General features: G+C 49.4%; 2 protein-coding genes and 1 pseudogene across 4 annotated transcripts in view; all 3 read left to right on the plus strand.

The window, feature by feature from the left end:
- Nucleotides 1-14,222, plus strand: part of GOLT1A (golgi transport 1A) — a 16,753-nt gene extending 2,531 nt beyond the window's left edge. For 2 of the 3 annotated variants that reach the window (XM_024133881.3, XM_007110546.4), the window contains 4 exons: nucleotides 9,707-9,798; nucleotides 10,826-11,004; nucleotides 12,918-12,981; nucleotides 13,658-14,222. In XM_024133881.3, the coding sequence (XP_023989649.1) occupies nucleotides 9,757-9,798; nucleotides 10,826-11,004; nucleotides 12,918-12,981; nucleotides 13,658-13,696 (324 nt within the window). In that variant the 5' untranslated portion in view covers nucleotides 9,707-9,756 and the 3' untranslated portion in view covers nucleotides 13,697-14,222. The remainder of the gene's footprint in view (nucleotides 1-9,706; nucleotides 9,799-10,825; nucleotides 11,005-12,917; nucleotides 12,982-13,657) is intronic. The other variant, XM_024133879.3, reaches the window with a different exon arrangement.
- On the plus strand, nucleotides 834-7,822 carry LOC129391874 (tripartite motif-containing protein 60-like; annotated as a pseudogene).
- Nucleotides 14,223-18,572: 4,350 nt separating the features above from the next.
- On the plus strand, nucleotides 18,573-20,897 carry KISS1 (KiSS-1 metastasis suppressor). Its single transcript, XM_007110544.1, has 2 exons — nucleotides 18,573-18,675; nucleotides 20,583-20,897. Exons 1-2 carry the CDS (start codon nucleotides 18,573-18,575, stop codon nucleotides 20,894-20,896), a joined length of 417 nt encoding a protein of 138 aa, XP_007110606.1. The 3' UTR covers nucleotide 20,897.
- The last annotated feature ends 2,370 nt before the right edge of the window (nucleotides 20,898-23,267 follow it).

Raw genomic sequence — 23,267 nt, forward strand, 5'->3', positions numbered from 1 at the left:
ATTGCTTTTGCTATTTGGGGTCTTTTGTGTTTCCATACAAATTGTGAAATTTTTTTTTCTAGTTCTGTAAAAAATGCTAGTGGTAGTTTGATAGGGATTGCATTGAATCTGTAGATTGCTTTGGGTAGTAGAGTCATTTTCACAATGTTGATTCTTCCAATCCAAGAACATGGTATATTTCTCCACCTATTTGTATCATCTTTAATTTCTTTCATCAGTGTCTTATAGTTTTCTGCATACAAGTTTTTTGTCTCCTTAGGTAGGTTTATTCCTAGATATTTTATTTTTTTTGTTGCAGTGGTAAATGGGAGTGTTTTCTTAATTTCACTCTCAGATTTTTCATCATTAGTGTATAAGAATGCCAGAGATTTCTGTGCATTAATTTTGTATCCTGCTACTTTACCAAATTCATTGATTAGCTCTAGTAGTTTTCTGGTAGCCTCCTTAGGATTCTCTATGTATAGTATCATGTCATCTGCAAACAGTGACAGCTTTACTTCTTCTTTTCCTATTTGGATTCCTTTTATTTCTTTTTCAGATTTTTCATCATTAGTGTATAAGAATGCCAGAGATTTCTGTGCATTAATTTTGTATCCTGCTGTTTACCAAATTCATTGATTAGCTCTAGTAGTTTTCTGGTAGCATCTTTAGGATTCTCTATGTATAGTATCATGTCATCTGCAAACAGTGACAGCTTTACTTCTTCTTTTCCGATTTGGATTCCTTTTAGGTATGCTTATATTTTTAAAAGATCACTCTGGGTGCTGGATTGAGAATAGACAGACTGTGGAGGGGTGGGGTTAGCAATAGAGAGACCAGTTTTGAGGCAAGAGATGGTGAAGGAGACCAGTTCCAAGGTAAGAGGTGGTGAAGGAGACCAGTTCCGAGGTAAGAGGTGGTGAAGGAGACCAGTTCCGAGGTAAGAAGTGATGGAGGAAACCAGTTCTGAGGTGAGAGACGGCGGAGACCAGTTCAGAGGTGAGAGGTGATGGAGGAGACCACTTCTGAGGTGAGAGACAGTGGAGGAGACCAGGGTGGTAGCAGCAAACTGGTGGGGAGTAGTCAGTGCTGGATCTGCGCTGAGGAAATTGCTGAAATGATTTGCTGATGGACTGGTTGTGGGTTGTGAGAGAAAGAATTTAAGAATGCCTCCGATATTTTCAGCCTGATCAATTAGAAGGGTTGAGTAGGGGGGAAGGCAGGAGTTGGGTTTTAGACATTTCGAGTTCGATGTCAAGTAGGTAGTCAGGTATATTAGTCTGCAATGGAGAGAAATTTGGGAGTTGCCAGCGTACGGATGGTATGTAAAACCATGAGATCTCCTGGGCGCAGTTTCTCAGCCTCCCCACTACTGACATTTGGGGGCAGAGTAGTTCTTTGTTGTGGGGGGAGGGGGATCTGTCCTGTCCATTGTAGGATTTTAGCAGCATCCCTGGCCTCTACCCACTAGATGGCAGTAGCACACTCTCACTCCCACTTGTGACCGTCAAAATGTCTTATGTTACCAAATGTCCCCAGGGGAACAAAATTGCCAACCTACCCATCAGCCCCACCCCCCTCCACCCCAAGTTGAGAAACACTGACTTAGGGGAAAAAATAAAAGAGCGCTGAGGCCTGAGCCCAGGGGCAAGCCAACATTAAACCAAAATGTGCCAAGTTCTATGAAGAATGTGCTAAGTAAGTCCTACAAAGAGAAAAAATATGAGGGAACCAGATTAAGTCGGGAACAGATAGTGGACCAGGTTTCCCTGAGAAACCGACATTTGCGTTGAGACCTGAAGGAGTGTGTGTTGGGCAGATAGCAAGTGGGGAGAAACCGCACGTACAAAGGCCCCGAGGCAGGAAGGCTCGTCATGGAAACAATGATGTGTTTGGAGTATGGCAGGCAAGGGCGGAAGATGAAGTTGGACAAGCAAGCCTAGGCCCCATCATGCAGGGCCTGTAAGCCAAGGCATGGGTGGGAGGACCCTGTTGCATTCTAAGCCAGTGGGAAGCCATGACGGATTGTACGCTGTGCTAATATGAGCGGATTACATGTTTTCCAAGGCCCCTGACTGCTGTGTGGAGAAGGGATAAGAGGGTGGCAGGAATGAAACAGGAGACTACCTGGGGGATGTCGCAGGAGTCCAGGAAAGAGATAATGGTGGCTTAGAATTAAGTGGTAAAAGTGGAGAGAAATGGACAGCTTTCAAGCTACGTTTAGGACGAAGAAGCAATAAAACTTAGCTGTGGATTGAATGGAGGAGGGGTGGTAGAAAAAGTGAGGGAGACTCAGTGATGGCTCTTGGGCTTCTGCCTCGAGCTGCTGAGTGGGTGGTGATGACATTTCATTCATTTGGGGAAAACTGTGCCAGGTGCAGCTTTAAGGAAGGAAAATCAATAGCTCAGTTTGGACCTGTTGAGTTCAAGATGCCTTGGAGAGAGAAAAACATGCAGATATGCCAAGTAAGCAGCTGGATAGGAGTTTGGAAGCTCAAAGGAGGCATGGACTAGAAAGATAAATATCAACATTGTCAGCCCACAAGAGATACTTCTTAAAGATGTGGAAATTCGTGTGAAACTAGAATGAGAAGAGAAATGAGCTGGAGCTGAAGCCCTGAGCAATTCAAACCCCAAGAGAAGAGAAAGAAGTGGGAGCTGGCGAAGAAGCCTGGGAAAGAGTGGCCGGAACAGCAGGAAGAAATCAAGAATATGGTGTCACGGAACCCACCACAGGATATTTCAAAAAGGGAGTGGCCAACTGCTGACAGATGAGGACCGGCCCCTCTCCTTTGGATTTGGGAACATGGACATCTTGGGAGGCCCAAGCAAGAGCCTCTCTGTAGAGGGGGTGGGGGCAGAAGTGGATCGGACAGGGTTGGTTAAAGGCACTTTTTCTAGAGCCGGTCTACTGGGTTCACACCCTGGTTCTGCCAGCTGCTGGCTGTGCACCCCTGGGCACAGGTTAAGACCTCTCAGTGTTTCCGTTCTGTTTGTGAAATGGGGCTAAAGCATACCTACCTCATAGGCAGTTATGAAAATTAAACGAGTTAATACACATAAAGTGCTTAGACTGCCTGGCACCATGTGTGCATTAGTGTTAACAATTATTACTATTAATCACTGTTGTTAATTTTGAAAAGAGAAACAAGGCTCCTTCTCTTCCCCTTTGCCTCCTTCCCCTTCCTGAACAATTCAGTCCTAAAGCCATGAGGTAGCAGGGGGCCCTCGCCGGGCTGGTGGGTTCACACTGGGGTTTGCCTGGTGCCAGGCCAGGGAGAGGGGGGGCATCCTGGAAGGGGTGGGGTGGAAACTGGAGAGTAACTTTATGGTGGAGGGGCCTGCAGACTCCGCCTTGATGAGGTACTTAAAGAAACGTCATTCAGTAACAGGTCAAATTGGAACTGTGCATCACCTAATAGATGCAGTGAGAAGAACACAGCATCACCTCTTGTTGATATCTCTGCATAACCTGAATCTAGTCATGAGGAAACATCAGACAAACGCAAACAGAGGGACAGCTACAGGATAACTGGCCCAAATCTTCATAAGTGTCAAGGTCATGTCAAGGAGAGACTGAGGAACTGTTTCAGGCAAAACAGCCTGAAGAGACATGGCAACCACATGCCACATGTGATTCTGAACTGGATCTTTTTGCCGTGAATGATATGACTGGGACAACTGATGAAATCTGAATGGGGTCTGAGGGTTGGATGGTAGTAATGCATCAGCGTTAATCTCCTGACTTTGATGTTGTGTCCTGGCTGTATAGGAGAATAAAGGAAACCACAGCCAAGTATTCAGGGGCAATGAGATAGCCGGTGGCAACTGCTTTCAAATGGTTCAGGAAAAAAATTCTTTGTACTGGCAAATTTTATGTCCATTTGATACTGATTTTTAAAAAAGAGGGAGAGGGACTTCCCTGGCAGTGGTTAAGAATCCGCCTGCTGGGCTTCCCTGGTGGCGCAGTGGTTAAGAATCCGCCTGCCAATGCAGGGGACACGGGTTCGAGCCCTGATCCGGGAAGATCCCACATGCCGCGGGGCAACTGGGCCCGTGAGCCACAACTACTGAGCCTGCGCGTCTGGAGCCTGAGCTCCGGAACAAGAGAGGCCGCGACAGTGAGAGGCCTGCGCACCGCGATGAAGAGGGGCCCCCGCTCGCCGCAACTAGAGAAAGCCCTCGCACAGAAACGAAGACCCAACACAGCCAAAAATAAATAAATAAATAAAAATAAATTTATTTTTAAAAAAAAGAATCCACCTGCCAATGCAGGAGACGCGGGTTTGAGCCATGTTCGGAGAAGATCCTACATGCCGCGGAGCAACTAACCCCGTGTGCCACAACTATTGAGCCTGCACTCTAGAGCCTGAAAGCCACAACTACTGAGCCTGTGTGCCACAACTACTGAAGCCCATACGCCTAGAGCCCTGCTCTGCAACAAGAGAAGCCACCACAATGAGAAGCCCGCACACCGCAACGAAGAGTAGCCCCTGCTTGCTGCAACTAGAGAAAGCCTGTGCGCAGCAACGAAGACCCAACGCAGCCAAAAATAAGTAAGTAAATAAATAAAAAAATAAAAAAGAATCTGCCTGCCAATGCAGGGGACACAAGTTCGAGCCCTGGCCCGGGAAGATCCCACATGCCACAGAGCAACTAAGCCCACAAGCCACAACTAGTGAGCCTGTGTGCCACAACTACTGAAGCCTGCGTGCCTAGAGCCTGTGCTCAACAACGAGAAGCCACGGCAATGAGAAGCCCGTGCACCGCAACGAAGAGTAGCCCCCGCTGGCCGCAACTAGAGAAAGTCCGTGAGCAGCAATGAAGACCCAACACAGCCAAATAAATAAATAAATACATAAATTTAAAAAAAAAAAAAAAAAAAAAGAGGGAGAGAGAAAGCGAACGGTTTCTGAGGCTCCCTTGCACAGCCTCAGACCAGAGGGACCCATCCGTCTGCTCCAGGGGATATTGCTTTCCTTGGAGCTGTAGCTGCTTTCCGGAAGCAAGAAAGACATTGAACCTGGCTTCAGTTAGTGCTGCAGGGCGGGGTCTAAACAGGACTTCGGAGCAGCCATCAGCCTGGTTGTTCTCTGCGGTCTGGGAAGGGCCCCACTTCTCACCAGGTGGCGCCCTGGAGAGCCAGGCCTCTCTGGAGAGTTCCGTCAGTCTCCCAGCTGTTCTCTGTCCCAGAGCCTGGAGACTGGGTGACCTCCAGCAAGGGGTGCGCTGCCCCAACTGTCTGCATCCTGGGGACGGTGGGCCGCAGGCACTGCTGTCACTCCTGGTGATGTGTCCCATCCCCCACCCTCTCTGCCATGCTTTCTGTCCCAAGAAGAACTTCAGGAGCAGAGCCCCTGGCTGGTAATTTGACTGAAATCCCACAGCTACTCCACAGGTGAGAGGCAGAGCAAGGTCTGAGGCTTGTGTGTGAGAAACACAGTTTCTGACCCTTTTCTGTGGGGTTTTGTGTTCACGGTGCAGTTTCTCCACTGAACGCTAGAAGCACTAATTGTGGCCCATAAAGAAGGCTGCCTCCATTGCAGAAAAATTCTGGAAATGCACCAGCCCTTGAAAGGCAGTGTGGAACAAGTCAGAAAAGTAATAACCATACAAGCCAACAAATCATTGTTGCAGAAAAAAGTGTAATATAGGAGAGAAGACATGAAATATGAATTTGAGAAATGTATGCTATTTCTACAAAATGAGTAAGAGGCTGTACTTCACTGTTTACAGGATGGGCATGTGGATATTTTAACAAAACAAAATGAAAACCCAATAAAATGCCCATATTATGTTTCCACACAAAAATATCTACTAAGGGAGATAGAGCGGAAGGGTGTATTGTCAGAACTGACCTATTTTTATGGTGAGTGTAAGCTAATAAGAGATTTTTATAACAGGCATAAAAACTTTAAATACCTTTGTCATTCAGATTAAAGAAATATGGTTGTGGTCTTCCTCCACAGTACCCTGGCCCGTGTAAAATTATCATGACAAGATAGATGTACTTCTAGATCCTCAATTTATTGTCTCTGAGGGTAGAAAAATCATGCAACATGGAAAGACAGAACACAACCTTCATAAGACCAAGGGGGTTGTACTCTACCCAGTGTCTTGGGTTCTAAGAGATTTAATTCAGGCAGGCATTCTAGGAAGTGGAAATAGGAAACAAACTTGAATAGATAACAGAGATTTGTCAGAAACAGGAGGAATCGTCATTAGTAGCATATGGATTCTGGGCAGCAGGGGGTTATGCTGAGAGAAATGATGTACTGGTTCCTAGCAAATCCAGCTCTGCCAAAAGGGAGACCCAATTAGACTGGCATTTTTCTAGAATATGAGTTGAACGAGGTTTTAATCCATAATTTGAACAATTAATCTCATCTCTGTATTTTTAATGATCTTTTAAAGAAGTCCTTTGGCCTTATTTCTATACTGGAATTGATCCTAATCCTCTTAAAATCTGTATGGTAACAGATAAGGAAAGATTAACTACCTACCTGAAAGACTACTGTGTTTCATTTTCTTTCTGTTGTAAATATAACTTAGCCAGTAAGCCTAATCTTCATAATTTCGTTTTTGTTTTGTTTTTACAGTTCTGCCTCTTAACAACCAGACTTTTAACAACTTTTTACAACTCTGTAGAAACATGGCAATAATACCAATTTCATAGAGATTGTAAGGATCAATTCTAAGATGTTAGTTAACAAGCCCAGTAAAATTTTACTCTTTAAAAATTACCTGTGTTTTCTTTGTAAAAGTTAAGCCATTTTTAATAAAGTTATACATGTTGTAGTTTAAAAAGACACTCTTGCCCTAACCCTATTCACCATATAATTTACAGCAAAAAGAAAATAAGGCATTTTAGCTATATTAAGTAAATAAAGCAAGTTGCAAAACTGTATATACAATATAAACTTAAAGTTGTACCTCATCAGTAATTTTTTAAAAGGAAGCAACACAGTTCCATTTACCATAGCATCAAAAAGAATAAAATACTTAGGAATAAACCTAAATAAGGAGGCAAAAGGCTTGTACCCTGGAAACTACAAAATGTTGCTGAAAGAAATTTTTAAAAACACAAATAGGTAGATAGACCCATATTCATGGATTGTAAGACTTAATATTGTTAAGATGTCAATACTACAGAAGGTAGTCTACAGATTCAGTGCAATAATCTATCAAAATCCCAACGGCGTTTTTTGCATAAATAGAAAAATCCATCCTAAAATTCACATGGAATCTCAAGGGGTCTTGAATAGCCAAAGCAATCTTGAAAAAGAAGAACAAAGTTGGAGGTTTCAAACTTCCTGATTTCAAAACTTATTACAAACCTACAGTAATCAAAGCAGTGTGGGACAGGCATAAAGACAGACATAGAGACCAGTGGAATATAAAAGAGAGCCCAGAAATAAACCCTGGCATATATGGCCACATGGTTTTTAACAAGGGTGCCAAGACCGTTCGATGGAGAAAGGACAGTCTTTTCAACAAATGATGTTGGGAAAACTGGATATTCACAGGCAAAAGAATGAAATCAGACCCATACCTTACACCATATGTAAAAATTAACTCAAAGTTCATTTTAGCTCTAAGTAAGATCTAAAACAAACTCTTTCAAGAAAACATAGGAGAAAAGCTTCACGATGCTGAATTTGACCATTATTTCTTGGGTGTGATACCAAAAGCACAGGCAACTAAAGAAAAAAATAGATACACTGGACTATATGAAAATTTAAAACTTCTGTGCATCAAAGGACACAATCAAAAGAGTGAAAAGGCAACCTACAGAATAGGAGAAAATATTGGCAAATCTTGTATCTGATAAGGGGTTACTATACAGAATATACAAAGAACTCCTACAACTGAACAACAAAAAACCCCAAACAACCTGTTTTTAAAATGGGCAAAGGACTTGAATAGACACTTCTCCAAAGAAGATATACAAATGACCAACAAGCACATGAAAGATACTCAACACCACTAATCATCAAGGAAATGCAAATCAAAACCTCAATGAGATACCACCTCACACCCCTTAGGATGGATGCTATCAAAAACAAAACAAAGCAAAAAAACAGAAAGTAACAAGTGTTGGTGAGGATGTAGAGAAGTTGGAACCCCTTGTACACCACTACCGGGAATGTAAAGTGGTGTAACTTCTGTGGGAAGCAGTATGGTGGTTTCTCAAAAACTTAAAAATAGGACTACCATATGACCCAGCAATTCCACTTCTGGGTATATACCCAAAAGAAGTGAAAGTAGAGTCTCGGAGAGATATTTGTTCACCCGTGCTCACGGTAGCATTATTTACAACAGCCAAAAGGTGGAAGCAACCCACGTCCATCCACAGATGACTAGATAAACAAAATGTAGTATATGCATACAATGGAATATTATTCAGCCTTAAAAAGGAAGGAAATTCTGACACATGCTACAACATGGATAAACCTTGAAGACATTATGCTGAGTGAAATAAGGCAGTCACACAGAGACAAGTACTGTATGATTCCAATCATATGAGGTACCTAGACTAGTTAGAACCACAGAAAGTAGAATGGTGGTTGCCAGAGAGAGCGGGGAACGGGGAGTTGTTTAGAGGATACAGAGTTTCAGTTTTGCAAGATGAAAAGAGTTCTGGATGTGGGTGGTGGTGATAGCACAACAAGGTGAATGTACTTAGTACCACTGAACTGTATACCTAAAAATGGTTAAGATGATAAATTTTACTTGTATTTTATTGTAATTTAAGATAAAATTTTCAACTTGATTCAATTTAAAAATGAAGCAACACAATGAATTGTCATTTGTTGACTACCAGAGTGGCACAGATAAAGTAAAATTAACAATCCTGTGTGATGGAGGGGGTTTAAGAGAAAGGGAACTTCATATCCTAAGTAGCCTGCATATCTGTGCTGGGCTCCCTGGCTCTGAGCCAACTCCTGTAGTTCAAAGAACAAGGAGACACAAAGCAAAAGACATGCTGTTGCTGGGGCCCACCTGTGGCTGAAGTTAGGATTCCGAGGGGGGTGTGGCAGGGCAGCCGTGGTGCTGGCTGGGGTGTAGACTCCGAGGTGAGGAGCACATTTCTGGTCAATAACTTCTCTTTCCCAGTCAAGTGTGAGAGGCCGTCATCAGAAGGCTGGGAACCAGGGCAGTTTAGAGAAAGGAGACACTGTGAAGAATTGTTCAGGAGGGCAAGCCTCCTGAGAAATAGGGCAGGCCAGCTGGGCAGTCCTGAGACACTTTGGGGATATGGCTGTGAGTTTTCAGTGGTACCCTTCGGCCCTGGTGTGAGTTGGGCATCAAGCGGCTCCCAAAAGCCAGAGGCCAGGAACAGAGTAGGCAGAGGGTTGTGTTCAGCCAGAGACCCAACCCTGATAATGATCTAGATGACGTGGCATTTGAAGACAAGAGGAAACTGAAAATAGAAAGTGGTGAGAGTATCACTAGCTACCTCATAGAGATGTTGTGAGGACAGGACGCCAGAGTATATAGAACTGACCAGCAGTTTCCAGGTGCTAAACATAGATTCGTGCCCATCCTTCCCTTCCCCTCCTGTCATTCCCTGAGAGCACAGAAGCCAAGATTCCTGGATGGCAGTGGAGCCACGCCATCCCCCGCCCCCCAGAGGGCACCTGTCCAGCGGCAATGGGGGGGAAGTTCCAGCATCCCAAGCTGCTCCCCAAAGCCCATCCCACCACAACCTCCTCGCCCATTGCAGAGATTGGTGTGGGCACCACCGGCTTCGGCATCTTCTTTATCCTCTTTGGAATGCTCCTGTACTTTGATTCGGTGCTCCTGGCCTTCGGAAACGTGAGTCCCCAAGCCCTGCGAACCTACGTGAGGTCTTCGTTGCCGGGAGGGTCAGCCCTGAGTTTATTCAGATCGTGCCCGTCCAGGCGCTGGGCACCACCAAGCCCAGGCAGGCAAGGGGTGGCTGGGGATGGATGGTGAAGCCTATGGGGCACAGAGAATCTAAGGACCTGGATTCTCGTGCCAAGCTCTGGGCAAGGCCCTGAGGGTACCAAGATGAATCAGACGCCCCGTCAGAATCCCACCACCTAGGGACAGGAATGTCACATCAACATACACGACTGGGGAGGAAGGCAGGGGCAGTGGTAAAGTCACTGTAATATAAACACATCTAATAGGAAACGAGGTGCTTGGAGAAAAGAGAGCGTGCCCTGTGGGAGAAGGATGAAAAACAATTTAGAAAAATAAATGAGTGTGGGGAGGATAAAGCACTTCCAGGTGGATGGAACAACAAGAGAAGAGGTATGGAGAAGGGGAGGGAAAGCATGGAACGTGCTGGAAGAAAGCCAGAGAGTTAAGTTTGACGGGAGGCCAGGCACTCTTAAGGGATCCTTAGGAGCCAAGCTGAAGGTGGTGACAGGGCCACAGAGTGGAGGGCCTGGAGAATGCTGCCACAGGCAGGAGCCCTGACACTGCCCTGTGACTCTGGGTGTGGCTACCTAAGCTATTTAGGCTTCAGCCTTCACCTTCGTAAAATGGAGAGAATCTCACTATCTTTCCCATCTTACTTAAGAGGTGTGATGAGAAATGAGATCATATAAGAAGAAATGCTTGGGATCCAAGAAATTGGGTCGAATTGGGTGACAAGCTAGAGACCTTCAAAGGTCTCCCGGTCCACCCTGCCTCTGGGCACTTCTGTTCCTAAGCAGTTCAAATGACTCACCCTCTCCAATATTATCTCTCCTTGAAGAGTTAGCAAGTCCTGCCCCAGGCCTCATGCGCAGCTCCAGGCCTGGCCCCTGACCCCCGAGGGAGCAGAGGGGGCCAGTGCGTTTGTTCTCACACCCACCCCCTCCCTCTCCCACAGCTGCTGTTCCTCACCGGCCTCTCCCTCATCATCGGCCTGAGGAAGACGTTGTCCTTCTTCTTCCAGAGGCACAAGCTCAAGGGGACCAGCTTCTTCCTGGGGGGCGTGGTCATTGTGCTCCTGCGCTGGCCCCTCCTGGGCATGTTCCTGGAAACCTATGGCTTCTTTAACCTCTTCAAGTGAGTGCAGGTCCCCTTCCCCTGGATGGGCCCACCAGGGCCTCTGAACGGCTGAGATCAGTTTTGGGCAGCGTGACCAGCAGTGCATACAGAAGCTGGACTTTATCCTGCAAGAGACGGGAGCCACGGAAGGGTTGAAAATGGGGAGGGGCATCAGGTGGACACCAACCGTAGGCTGAAGGATAAGTTGGAGGAATCAGCCCGTCCATCAGTAAACATGGAGTACCTGCTGTGTACCCATCCCGTCACCAGGGAGGAGACACAGGACCTGCCCTCAAGTCTGGCAATCCGGACAGGGAGGAAGGGCAGTGAACTAAAATCTACTAAGCCCCTCACAGGCACCAAGCATGCTCACAAGCATCCTTTCATTTTGTCGTCTCCACAACCCACTGTAGGATTGTCCTCTACTTGCAGATAAGGAAACCAATGCTCAGAGAGGCTGCCCCTGCCCGAGCTCTCACAGGTAGTAAGCAAAGGATCTGAACTTGACCCAGGTGTCTCTGGCTCATGTTCCCATATCCCTCGGCCCATCCAGAGTCAGCCTGGGCCTGGTGAAAGACACAGTGGAACTCAGTGAAGGTGTGTGGCCTCCATCAGGGCCAGGGAGGTGTCCCAGAGGAAGCAGGACCTGAGACAGGCCTCGAGGGGTGGGTTGGGTCTCAGAGAAGACTGAAGGGTCCTTAAGGAGAAGAAAGAAAAGGATACTGAGGAAGACCATCTCTGGGGCACTGTGGAGAAAACAGTGGTAGGATGGGGGCTAGAAGAATCATGGCTTATGGACTCATGGGAAGGAGCTGTGGACCAGGAACCCTAGGCTAATCGGAGCCATCAGCTTGCTCAGTGTAGCCTTGAAAACACCTGATCGGCCCGATGCCCTAGACTTCAGAGACATCATGTAGTGTGGTTGCAGGAAATGAAATTCTCTCACGTGTGTTCTGCCATCCATTATTTTTCAACGATGTCATTATTCAAACAGGCATTCATTCAAATAGTCAGATATATAAAAAGTACCTATTACGTGCCAAATACAGGGCTAGGTGTGGGGATATGGCACTAAACGAGGAGAAACTTCCTGAGGAACTTGCAATTTAGTGAAGACTAACTCTGACAATAGTTACCATTTATTGAGGACTTGGAAGAGTGAGTGGGGCCACTGCAGACCCAGTAGTTCTAACCAAAAGTAAACCTTGAGAAAGACACCTTGCGGCAGCATTGAAGGGGCAAAAAAAACCCCAAAACACTCAGAGCTATAAGAGACCTCAGAGACCTAAGCGAACCTCAGGGACCTGAGGCCCAAGGAAAGGAAGTAGCTCAGCCAGAACTCAGATTTCTGCTCCCCTTCCCACACCAACCTCCATGCCTCCAAGCCCTTTGAGGGATCACCCATCCATGCCAGGGGGTGTGTGGTAAGAATGGGGCGCCAAGGCGTGGGGGAGAATAAAGTGAGTGCAGTCTCCAATAGCGATCCATGCCTGGAGCCCAGGAAACCTGCGGCAGGCGGTACACACCCAGTCTAGGGAGGAGAAGACAGTAACAATAATAAAAATAAACATTTCCCAAGCATTTCTTTGTGTAAGGCCCTATGATGTAGATACTATTATTATTAACCCCAGTTTACAGCTGGAAATAGATTCAGAGAAGTGAAGAAATTTGCCTACGTTTATACAGCGCCAGCGAGTGGCAGAGCCAAGATTTGAACCCAGGGAGTCTGACCTCAGGGCCTTCATTCTTAACTACTCCACTTGGCTGCCTCTCAAAAAAACAGGGGTGTAGAAGCACGCCCGCCCCCAGTGCCCAGGGGCCCATTCTCTTGGGAGCCAAAGCTGGAGCCTCTGGGGGGACCTCAGCCTCGCTGGCCTCATCCTCCCCTCTGGGGCCATCACTGACCACTCCCTCCACCTCTCTGCTCCTAGGGACTTTTTCTCTGTCGCCTTTGGCTTCTTGGGCAATACCTCCAACATCCCCTTCCTGAGCATGGTAAGTGGATTATGCGTGTGGCTTGGTGGCGGTGCCTTGGGGTGGGGGAAGCACACGGACTTAGTGAAACAGCTGCCCCAGGTGCAGTGCACACTTCCCCATCTCCCCTCAAAGCCCCTTCCCCAGGTGGGCCAGCCTCAGCTCCTCTTCCCCTCCCTGTACCTTCTCCATTTGACAACAGCAGATGAGATGAGGGGTGTGAGCAGTTGTGCCAAAGGTGTGGGTGTAGAGAACGGTGTTTGTCAGTAGCTCCCTATTAAAGCCAAAGAAATGGAGGCTTAGGGAGTCTAGGTGACCCAGCCAGAAAGTGCCAGACTTCTGGAGAGCGGGCTGAGTCTGGGCCCCAGGCAGAGAGAGGATGTGTGACAGCCAGTGACAACAGGAAAAGCAGGTGGCAGATTCTGTCCTCTCCTTGGGGCAGGCATGGGGCAGTGGTTCCTAGCCCCTGCCCCTCCCTTTCTCTGAAGCACCGGACAGAATACAAGCTCTCTGAGAATCCCAGAGAGGCTCTAAGCCAGCACCTTGACATGCCCGCCCCCTGGACACTCCCCCGCTGTCCCCTCTCCATATCTGCGCCTGGCACTGCTCCCAGCTCTCAAGGCCAGCTTCGTAATAACCTAGATATTGAGTCTGCTCTGCACTCTTTGTCTGGAGTAATGATTCTTGGCTCCCACAGCTGTTCCGGAGGCTTCAAGGCACCAGCTCAATGGTCTGAACAGCAGAGATAAGCTGCTTGAACTTGGATCATTGGTTGAAGGGGCTGGAAAGGAAATGGGGGCCACCCCCTTAGGCCCCCACCCCACACTGACTCATCTCCCCATCATACCCGGACCTCTCCAAGTCCAGAAGGAAGGATGGAGCCGAGTGACTGACCTCAAATCCCCAAGTCAACGCAAGAAGCTATCAGGACAGTTGGGAGCAGAGATCCAGGTCCCACGGATATTGAACGGGGATCACACCCCACCCTGTATTTATCAGAGGAAAAGCAAAGATTAAATCCCCAAGCTGGGGCTTCCCTGGTGGCGCAGTGGTTGAGAATCCACCTGCCAATGCGGGGGACATGGGTTCGAGCCCTGGCCTGGGAGGATCCCACATGCCACGGAGCAACTGAGCCTGCGCTCTGGAGCCTGTGGTCTGCAACAGGGGAAGCCAAGACAATGAGAAGCCCCCGTACTGCAATGAAGAGTAGCCCCCGCTTGCCTCAACTAGAGAAAGCCCATGAGCAGCAACGAAGACCCAACACAGCCAAAAATTAAAAAACAAATTAATAAATAAAAAAATTTAAAAAAAAATCCCCAAGCTGTAAATGTGCCTGAGACCCAAAGTCAGTGTCTCTAGCCCAGTTAGTTCATTCTCTGACTCAGGGCAGGCCCACACACATGGCAAGAAGCAGGCCTGCTCTCATGACCTATCATTCTTACCCTCGTGTTTACTAGTCCTAATGAGTGAGATAATATGTTTGCAAGCCCCTGTTAGCAGGAGGTATTAAACAAGTGATGGGTATTAATCCCCATCATGGTGGGAAGTGCTTCTCAACCATTAATTAGGTGGATGTCTGCACAGCTCACCCACCAGGTAGCCTCTGTGCTGAGGTAGAGACATAGCCCCTACCTTCCAAGGGCCCCAGTCTCTGTCCTGGGAAGCACTTCATTCAAAGGTAAAGCGCATCCTTGCAGGCCCAAGAAAGAGACAGGAGTACCCCGCAACGCGTACATTTAGTAAGTCTCTGTGAGGGTCCCTGTGTCTGTACGGAGCAAAGGAGCGGGTGCCTAGGGTGCAAAGGGAAGGAGACCTGCCCCACTTCAAAGCGAGGCTCACAGCAATTCCAAAACGGTGTGATCGAGGTGCCACAGGACATGACTGTGGCGCTCCAGGAGCAGCACCTCCGGACACACTGCAGCTGGAAGGCACTCCTCCAAGTACCCTTAGTGCTTCCCAGGTACGCCCACCTTCTAGAGCTGCAAAGGTGCTGCTTTCTTAGCCAGCTGCTCACATAACCTGTCTCGCCCATCGGACCTCTGCATGTTCATCTCCAAACCCTGTGCTGAGCACGTGCTCAGGAATTGCTTGGGGAAAGGAGGGAGGAAGGAAGGAAGAAAAAAAGAGACAATCCCCCCACGCAGTCCCAGATCCCAGCCCAGGAGCCGCCTTCTGGTCTGAGACCCCAACTGAGCTGCCAGAGCCGGGAGCACACTGGGAGCAAGGAGCCCCCGGGGCAGACTGTGCCACCTCCTCCCCCTTCCCTGCATCCTGCTCACTTGTCTGGAGGGGGAACGTTGCACGCTGACACTCCGCCCCCCCAAACAGTCCACTCCCGTGTTGTTTGGGGCAGAATGGGTCTTGGAGTGGGTCTGGGGAGAAGCGGTGAGAAGGCTGGAAAGAACTAGTGGCAATCAGAAAGCCAGCCTTGGAAGGCTTCTGGAGGGGCACAAAAAGGCTGATTTCAGTCATGAGAACCGGGAGGCGGGAGTCAGCCGTCATCGGCTCGGAGCGCCGTGCTCTCTGAGGGGGTCTGAGGAGGAGGGAGGGGGAGGCAGAGGTGGGCCTATGCCTGGAGACGTCACCATGGGCTTTATAAAAGGGACGTGACCAGGGAGCTGGTGACAGCGAGCCCAGGAGCCCATCTCCCCTCCCTCCAGGTGTTCACTCACCCAAGCAGTGTCATCACCTCGGAGACCCCTCAGGACGGAGCCAAGGCAAGGTAGGTGCCCTGCAGCATCCACACTAGGGGAGAGATCTGGCCGGACCCAGGGAGGCTCCCAAGCTGGGAGCAGGAATTCAGTTCCAAGACTGACAGAGGTGTCCCAGGCAGGCCAAGGGGGTGCCGATCTTCCCTGATTACTTGGCTGACCAGATTATTCTGGGATGTCTGGGTAAATAACATCGATTTGCACTTTATGAAACCAGGACCTCGGGGATTCTTTTCTGTAGAAAGAATGAATACAGTGAATGAACTCTCTGGCTGGGACGAGGGGCCACAGAAGCTTCTGGAGGGAGCTGGGGAACTCCTGGGGCTCACAGGCTCAATAGGACTCCTCTGGGCAGTTCCCTGATTTGTGGATGGCAAACACAGACCTAAACAAAGAGCCCCTGTGTACCCTGCCAGCCCTGGCGCTAAGAGATGGGATCCCCCCAGAAGGGAGCTGCCCCACCCCAAAAGCTTTCCAACCAAGCCTGGAATTCCTGTTACTCTCTAGGTACAAAAACCCCTGGGACAGGGAGACCACAAAAATGCCCACAGCAGGACAGCCACCTGTGGCCCCTTGGAAGCTGATGGTTCTTTTCCAAACAACTCAATTCTACCACGTGTGTTAAAAGCCCCTGTGCTGGGCAGTGAACCAAGAGTTGGGGGAGGGGTGTAGGTGTGTGCTGGGGACAGGTAGTGGGGGAAAACCAAAGTTCTCATGGTAAGTGCTGTGATGGGATGGAGAGGATGCAATACGGGTGAGAGGAGCATGAAGAAGGAACACTACCTTCTAACCACACAGCCTGCCCTCTGCCCCCTTCCTCACTCACCGTCCTGCTTCTGAAGAGCAGCCTGAATGCTCCATCTGAAACACTAACCTACACACATTCCCCTCTGGCTCACACCGCTCCGGGATGAAGGCCCTGGTGGCGCCTTCCCCAGCCTCATCGCTCGCTCTCGCTCCAGCAAAGTTTCACCCTCCTGGCAGGCTAGACGGCCTGCACTTCCCTCCACACCCAGCTCCAGCTCCCTTGCTGGGACTGCCTTCAGTGCTCAGAAACTCAGCTCAGGTGCCACCCGCTGCAGAGAGCCTGCCTGGACCCCTCCAGATCAGGCTCCCATGGGCTCTGACACACCCCCAGGCCTCCCCACCCACCCTGTACTCACGTGCCTCCAGCCTATGATTTACCATGTTATTTTGAAATGATTCTGATTACGACTCAATTTCTTGTGCTAGATCTCAGGGGGGGGCCTGGGGGAAGCAACCCTGTGTCTTAGCACACCTGTGCGCCCACAGCACCAACCAGGTGCTGCGATGAGGAATGATTTCTGAACTAACCTGGACCCTGTGCATCCATGGTCTGAAGCCACAGAAGACATGGTTTTACACTGTTCTCTCTAGTGGACTGATCCTCTCTCTACTCCATGCCCCGCCCCAGGCCTTAAGGCAGGTGCAGAAAGCCATGGTCTGGGTGTCAGGGTGTCACAGAGTCAAAGTCTGCAAGGATAAGTGACCATCTGAGGGGACAGTCGGTGGCCAGTCCGACTCAATGCTCTTATTTTATACACGGAGCAACAAGGTCTAGAGATGGGAGGTGACTTGCTCTTGTCTCACAGGGAGGGAGGGTGGGGCTGTGGCTAGATTTGAGTCCTCCTGATCCCATTCTTACTCTACCCCATGCCTGCGTCCTGGTGGCAGCGGGGAGCGGGGGCAGCAACAGAGAGATGCGTGGGGCTGAGCCACTGTTAGGAGCTGACGGGCACACATGACAGTCCCCCCGCCCTGCCCACTTACCCCTCGACCACAGAGGGAGGCTCGAGCCTTTAGATCTGGCACCCACTCCCTTCTGCTCAGCCTGCAGTGCTGCCTGGCTCTCCACCAATTTGTCTTTAATCATATTTGGACAGTCTCAACATGCCTGATGACTTTTTCAAAGAGAAATCAGACTTGGGAGATGGAAGAGTTGGGGGGGCGGGGATGCGAGGCGAAAGGGGATAAAGAGGGGGTCAGAGTACACAGCTCCCGCCTCAACAGCCAAAATCATGAAGCCCATTAAATTCATATCCTCTCAGAGACCACGGGGAATAGAATATGGAGACAGGTGACCTGATAAATCAGGGAAAGTTTTTCTCTCTTTCCTGAATTACAGGCAATAAGACAATTTAATGACGGTTTTCAAGGCTATGAAGGGTTATGAGAGCGAGCAAGATGATTGCCTCTTTCTTCCTTTTTCTTGAAAAAGGAAAGGAATTAAGTTCCCATTACAGCAGGAGGGAACTGGGCCAGGTTCGGGAAAGGTACATTCGAGCGGGGAGAGTGGAGCACAGAAAGTTGTCATTTATGCAGAGCCCAGCATGGAGGGAAGAAGTGCCTGCTCCCAGGCTCCAGAGAGCAGGTTGGGACCTCAGCGTCCTCCATTCAGTGGGACTCCTCGCCCCACTTCACTTCACCTTTCCCTGCTCACTGCCACACTGCATCTCATTCCTTGTTTCTCCAACATTCCTCTCAAGCAAACCTGAGATTCAGAATCCTGGCCATTTTCCAACCCAAGCAGTCCTGCCCTTCCACTGATATGGAACCTCCCTCCCTCCCTCCCTTCCTTCCTTCTCTCCTTCCTTCCTAACCTTACTGGCCTTACCTGCAGGAAGCCCTCCCTTATGATCCTCACCTAGCATGAGTTCAGCTTGGACTATACGGTGCAAATGGTCTCAGTCCCATTTCCATGCTGTGTCTGTTCAGCCTCATCCCTCCACTGGGGGCCTCCAAAGGCAGGGGCTGTCTCCTCCCTTCCGGGGGTCCCACTTCACGCTGGGCTCTGCCCCACCACTGCCCCAGAGGGCGTGCCTATCCTAGTCCCTCCTCTCCCTCTCTCTGTCTTGGTCTCAGGACACTTCCAGGACCAGGATGAACTCACTGGTTTCTTGGCAGCTGATGCTTTTCCTTTGTGCCATCTCCTTCAGGGAGACATTAGAAAAGGCGACGCCCATGGAGAATCCTAGAGCCACAGGTATGTGTTGTCTGGGAAGAAGGGTGGGAGGCAGCAAGTGAGTTGTCGCAAAATGAGAGTTACCATCTTTTTCAGATATGGCTAGTCTCTTGACGTGAATTTAAAGCTGCATTTAATGGAAACCTAAGACTGATACATGCAACACATTTAGGGGCCTCACTAACCTTGCAAGCAAGGAATGTCTTGCCACTGTTACAGATATCAGGAGGCTCACCCAGGTTCAGGTGCTCGTTAACCGCCGAGCTCCTGCATGGTTTTCTTTGCTCTCCGCCAACCACCTCTCTGCGCAGATGTGCTGGGAAGGAATTTACTATGCAAGTCTGTCTTATCAGTGACCTCAGTTCCTTTATGGGAAATTTGAAAAAAAAAAATAGCCTACACAAAAGGACAGATCCTTAATATCTGTCAACATTATGAGTTCTTTGTGAAACTGATGACCTGGAGAAACTGAGGCCCAAAGAGGTAAAGAAACGTTCCCAAAGTCGCTCAATCCAATGCTGCAGAAACCCAGCAGGCACTGGGCTCCCAAAGAGTGCCCCCTACAGGGCATGAGCTAGGACGGTGCTCATCCCCAAGTCAGGAGGGGGGTTTAACACTGCTGGGTGGTCGGCTTAGCCTCTGGGGACCTCAGTTCCTCTAGCTATGGAACTTGCAGCATTCTCTCTATACACAAGATATCACTGCGCCCACAAGCTATCCCAAAGCAAAGAGAACATGGCCCTGGGTGTCCTTTGCCAAGTGTGTCTTCTCTCCTGGGATCGGGTGTTCTTTCTGGGTGAGGGAGGATCCCCCAGAGAATAACATCATCACTGCCCTGGGGACATTGAGCTCTTAGCTCTTTTTGGCAAAAGCTTTTAGGTGATGCTAAAAACAATAGCCTAAGCAGTGATCCGACTGCTGGGATGGTGGCTGTGGCTAGAAAGGAAGTCATTGTCCCTCCCATCTCAGCCAGGCCCAGGGCCCTCCTAGGAAGATTATAACTAACTCTGGACCACGCCCACTCTTCTCCAGAGTATGCCAGGGCATTGAAGAGCAGGGCTCAAAGCCAACTACCCTCCACCCAACACACACCCACTCACACCCCAGACCTCATTTCCACTGATCTCCTGCCACAATTCGCTGGGGTCATTGTCTCCTGAGAGCTAGTTCCACTACTTTACTGCTAAAAAGTATAGTGCACTTAATGATAATGAGCCTTGCATGTGAAGTGCCTTCCAAATTAGCCTCATTAACCCTCAGTATGAAGGGGAAAGATTATACCTGGAGTGGGGGAGGTGAGCTGGTTGAGGTGACCCAGATAATTTCCCTTCTTTTCTGAAGTCCTTATATAGCCTTTTAGGGGTCACACTTGTTGGGGGTGTGGAGGCACAATAGTCTTAGCTTCCCTTGCTTCATTTCTGTAACTACAAGCCTTTCATTAGCTTTTATATATTTAACAAGCATTTTTGAGGCCCTAGTATGTGCAAGGCACTGTTTTCAAGACTCAGAGATGAATGAACATGGCCCCAACCGCCCTAGGAGCTCAGTCTAGTGGGAGCCTGATGCAGGGGCGGGACAGCCAGAGGGCCACGAAGAGGAGCAAAGCTGGGTGTCCAGCAAATACTTGAGTTTTATTTCCAAGCTCTACCCTGCTTGCTTCCTAAAAAAAAAAAAAAAAAAAAAGTAATTCAATATAAAAGACATTCAAGACAATTCTGTAAAACATTTGAAATCAAAGCTATGTCGAAGGAAGGAGGAGCAAATGGCCTAACCACCCAAGCTAAGATGCTGCTGAGCTTGGAGCTCTGAGCCTCCTAGGGGTCAAGGAACAAAAGGGAAGCAGAGGATGGGGATGTGACTAGGTGTTCCAAAGCCGTCTTTCCCGGGCCCCGGGCTCACGTCAGCCTCTCCCTGTGGCTCTGTCCTAGGCCCGCGGCTCAGACCCCCGGCGCTCCTGGCCTCCGGGGCGCAGAGCCCGCGGTGCGCGGAGAGGAAGCCCGCCGCTGCCGGGCCGAGCCCTCGGGGGGCCTCGCTGTGCCCTCCTCCCGAGAGCTCCACTGGGCCCCAGATGCCGGGCCTGTGCGCCCCCCGCAGTCGCCTGATCCCCGCCCCGCGCGGCGCGGTGCTGGTGCAGCGGGAGAAGGACCTGTCCGCCTACAACTGGAACTCCTTCGGCCTACGTTACGGAAAGAGGCAGGCTGCGCCGCCCGGCAGCCGCGGCCGAGGCGCCGGGCGGGGCTGAGCGCGGAGGTGCGGCCTCAGACCTTCCAATCCCGGACGCGGATCCGAGCGTGGCTCGGGGCCCGGTCTGGGGTCGGGGCAGTGGGAGGGGCCTGCAGCTTCTTTCCTGAAGCAATAAAGGAAATGCTGCCGTCTCACCTGCTTGTGACCTGTGGCTAATTTTTGCAAGCGGCGCGGATGAGATTGCTCCCCTTCTCTCTCAGTTGGATCTGCAGCTGGTTTTAAGATGGCTTTAGTATTATCAAGGTCAATGATTTTCAAACTAGAGGTAAAGGACCAAGGTGTTTTTTCCCCCAATTCGGGGCAGATCGGTACTTTTAAACACACACACACACAAACACACACTGAATCTCTATAAGACTTTTAAAAATAACTAAAAAGAAGCTCAAATTGGATGCTGCTTGGGTGGTGTTACAGCAATATCAAATAGCTATAAAAATTTCTGAAGATGTTCTCTTAATTCCTAGACCTATGTCACTGCAGATGGGTAACCAACATTTTTCAGAGGGCCATGAGCTGACACCCACACTTTGAGTAGCACTAATCTAGGCCAGGGGAAGGCAGATGGCTTAAGTACCTTCCCCTTTCCCAGGGAAGTTTTTAGCCAGTCGGACAGTCTGATCTGGAAGATGATGTCAACCACTGCCCCATCCACTGAGGTTTAAATAACACGTTAGCTCCACGGTCAGACCTCCACTGGGGTGATTGGCCACAACCACACTGAAGCCCCACTCCATGTGCAAGGAATGTCAGCAGTGCACTGGGCCGTCCATCTGCCAACCCCCCCTCCCCGCCCCCCTCAACCCTGGATGGGGCCAGTGCTTTATGTTCATCACTTCTCTACATCCTTTGAACCACCCAGGGGGCTGAGCATGTATTAACCCCATTTTCACAAGTGAGAATCCTGAGGTTCAGAAAGATAAATATCTCACTCAAGGCACACAGCCAATGAGTGGCAAGCCATTTCAGGCTCCTGGCTTCCCCATTGCACTGTCACATCTCTCTGAGGTGGCAGGGTTTCCATCTGAGTCAGCTGTGGTGAACATCAGGAATGGTCAATCTGCCTTGTGGGGACATTCCTGGGGCCCCCCCCCCAATAGCTGGGGAGTTTAAACTGCTATAGGAAGGAGTAGAGCTTGTCAGTTGGGAAACTCCAGGAAATCTAGGCTTCTAAGCCCACAAGAAACCCCAGCCCTATTTGACAGCCTCACGCTACGCGCACCCTGCTTGGTTTTGGCTGTGCTGGGTCTTCGTTGCGGTGCGCAGGCTCTTCATTGCAGCACGGGCTTCCCTCTAGTTGCAGCGCACGTGCTTATTTGCCCTGCGGCATTGGGAACTTAGTTCCCCAACCAGGGATCGAACCCATGTCCCCTGCATTGGAAGACAGATTCTTAGTCCCTGGACCACCAGGGAAGTCCCTACCTTGCTTGGTTTAGAATGGAAATGTTCTTTCCTAGAAGGATTGTGTGGTCCACCACCACTCCATGAAACACCAGTGTTCCACCCATTACAGAAATCAGGACTCCATAGGATGGAGGCAGAATCTTGTTGCTATGGCAATGAGATAGGCTGCTATGGGAACATGACAACCAGCTCTACCCCCATCTTTACTCTGAAACCGTCCTCCAGGATCTCTCAAATTATTGGTACTGCTGTCAGCTCATGTCCTAGCATGCATGACAGGGTGATGCTGTTGATATTTCATCCCCCAAACGGCCTGGGGTGTGTCTCTGTACCTCTGGGAGAGGAATCATAAACTCAACAGCTATTCTGTTAAGTGAGTTATTCTCCTATTCCCTGGACCAATCCTTTCTCTGATGAAGTCTATGCGTAGGAAGAAGCTAATGGATCTCTAAAATCTGCTCTTAGCCAACCTAATTTTACAAAATTTCCTGTGATCCCCCCTGACTTCTCCTCGTGACCTCAAGTTTAGGCAGATAGGAGGCAGGGGTGTGTGTGTGTGTGTATGTGTGTGTGTGTGTGTGTGTGTGTGTGTATGTTGCTTCAGGGGCAGGAGAGTGAAATGTGTTCTCTGGTATAAGAAGCAGGCCTGTGTGTGAGAAGGTATGTGTAAGAGGAGTAAATGTGAGAAACCTACATGTGTCTGTGTGACACTGTGTGTGGTGTGGCCCCTCTAACTACATTTCAGGCCTTACTAGCTCCCACTACAACCCAAGTGCTCTCCAGGATCTCTGTTCTAGCTGCTTCAGTGGGTAGCAGGAGAAGAGCTGGATCCACCTGTCCTGGTCTTCCTGCCCAGGACTGTGCCTGTGAGACTCCAGGCTTTGCAGTTCTTGACCCCATGTGCTGTGAAGGGATGGGGATCTCCATGGGATGGAGGGGTTTTTTGGTTTCATGAGGCTCCCAGCCTG

The sequence above is a fragment of the Physeter macrocephalus genome, unplaced genomic scaffold, assembly GCF_002837175.3.
Source record: "Physeter macrocephalus isolate SW-GA unplaced genomic scaffold, ASM283717v5 random_380, whole genome shotgun sequence".
NCBI classification, from domain to species: domain Eukaryota; kingdom Metazoa; phylum Chordata; class Mammalia; order Artiodactyla; family Physeteridae; genus Physeter; species Physeter macrocephalus.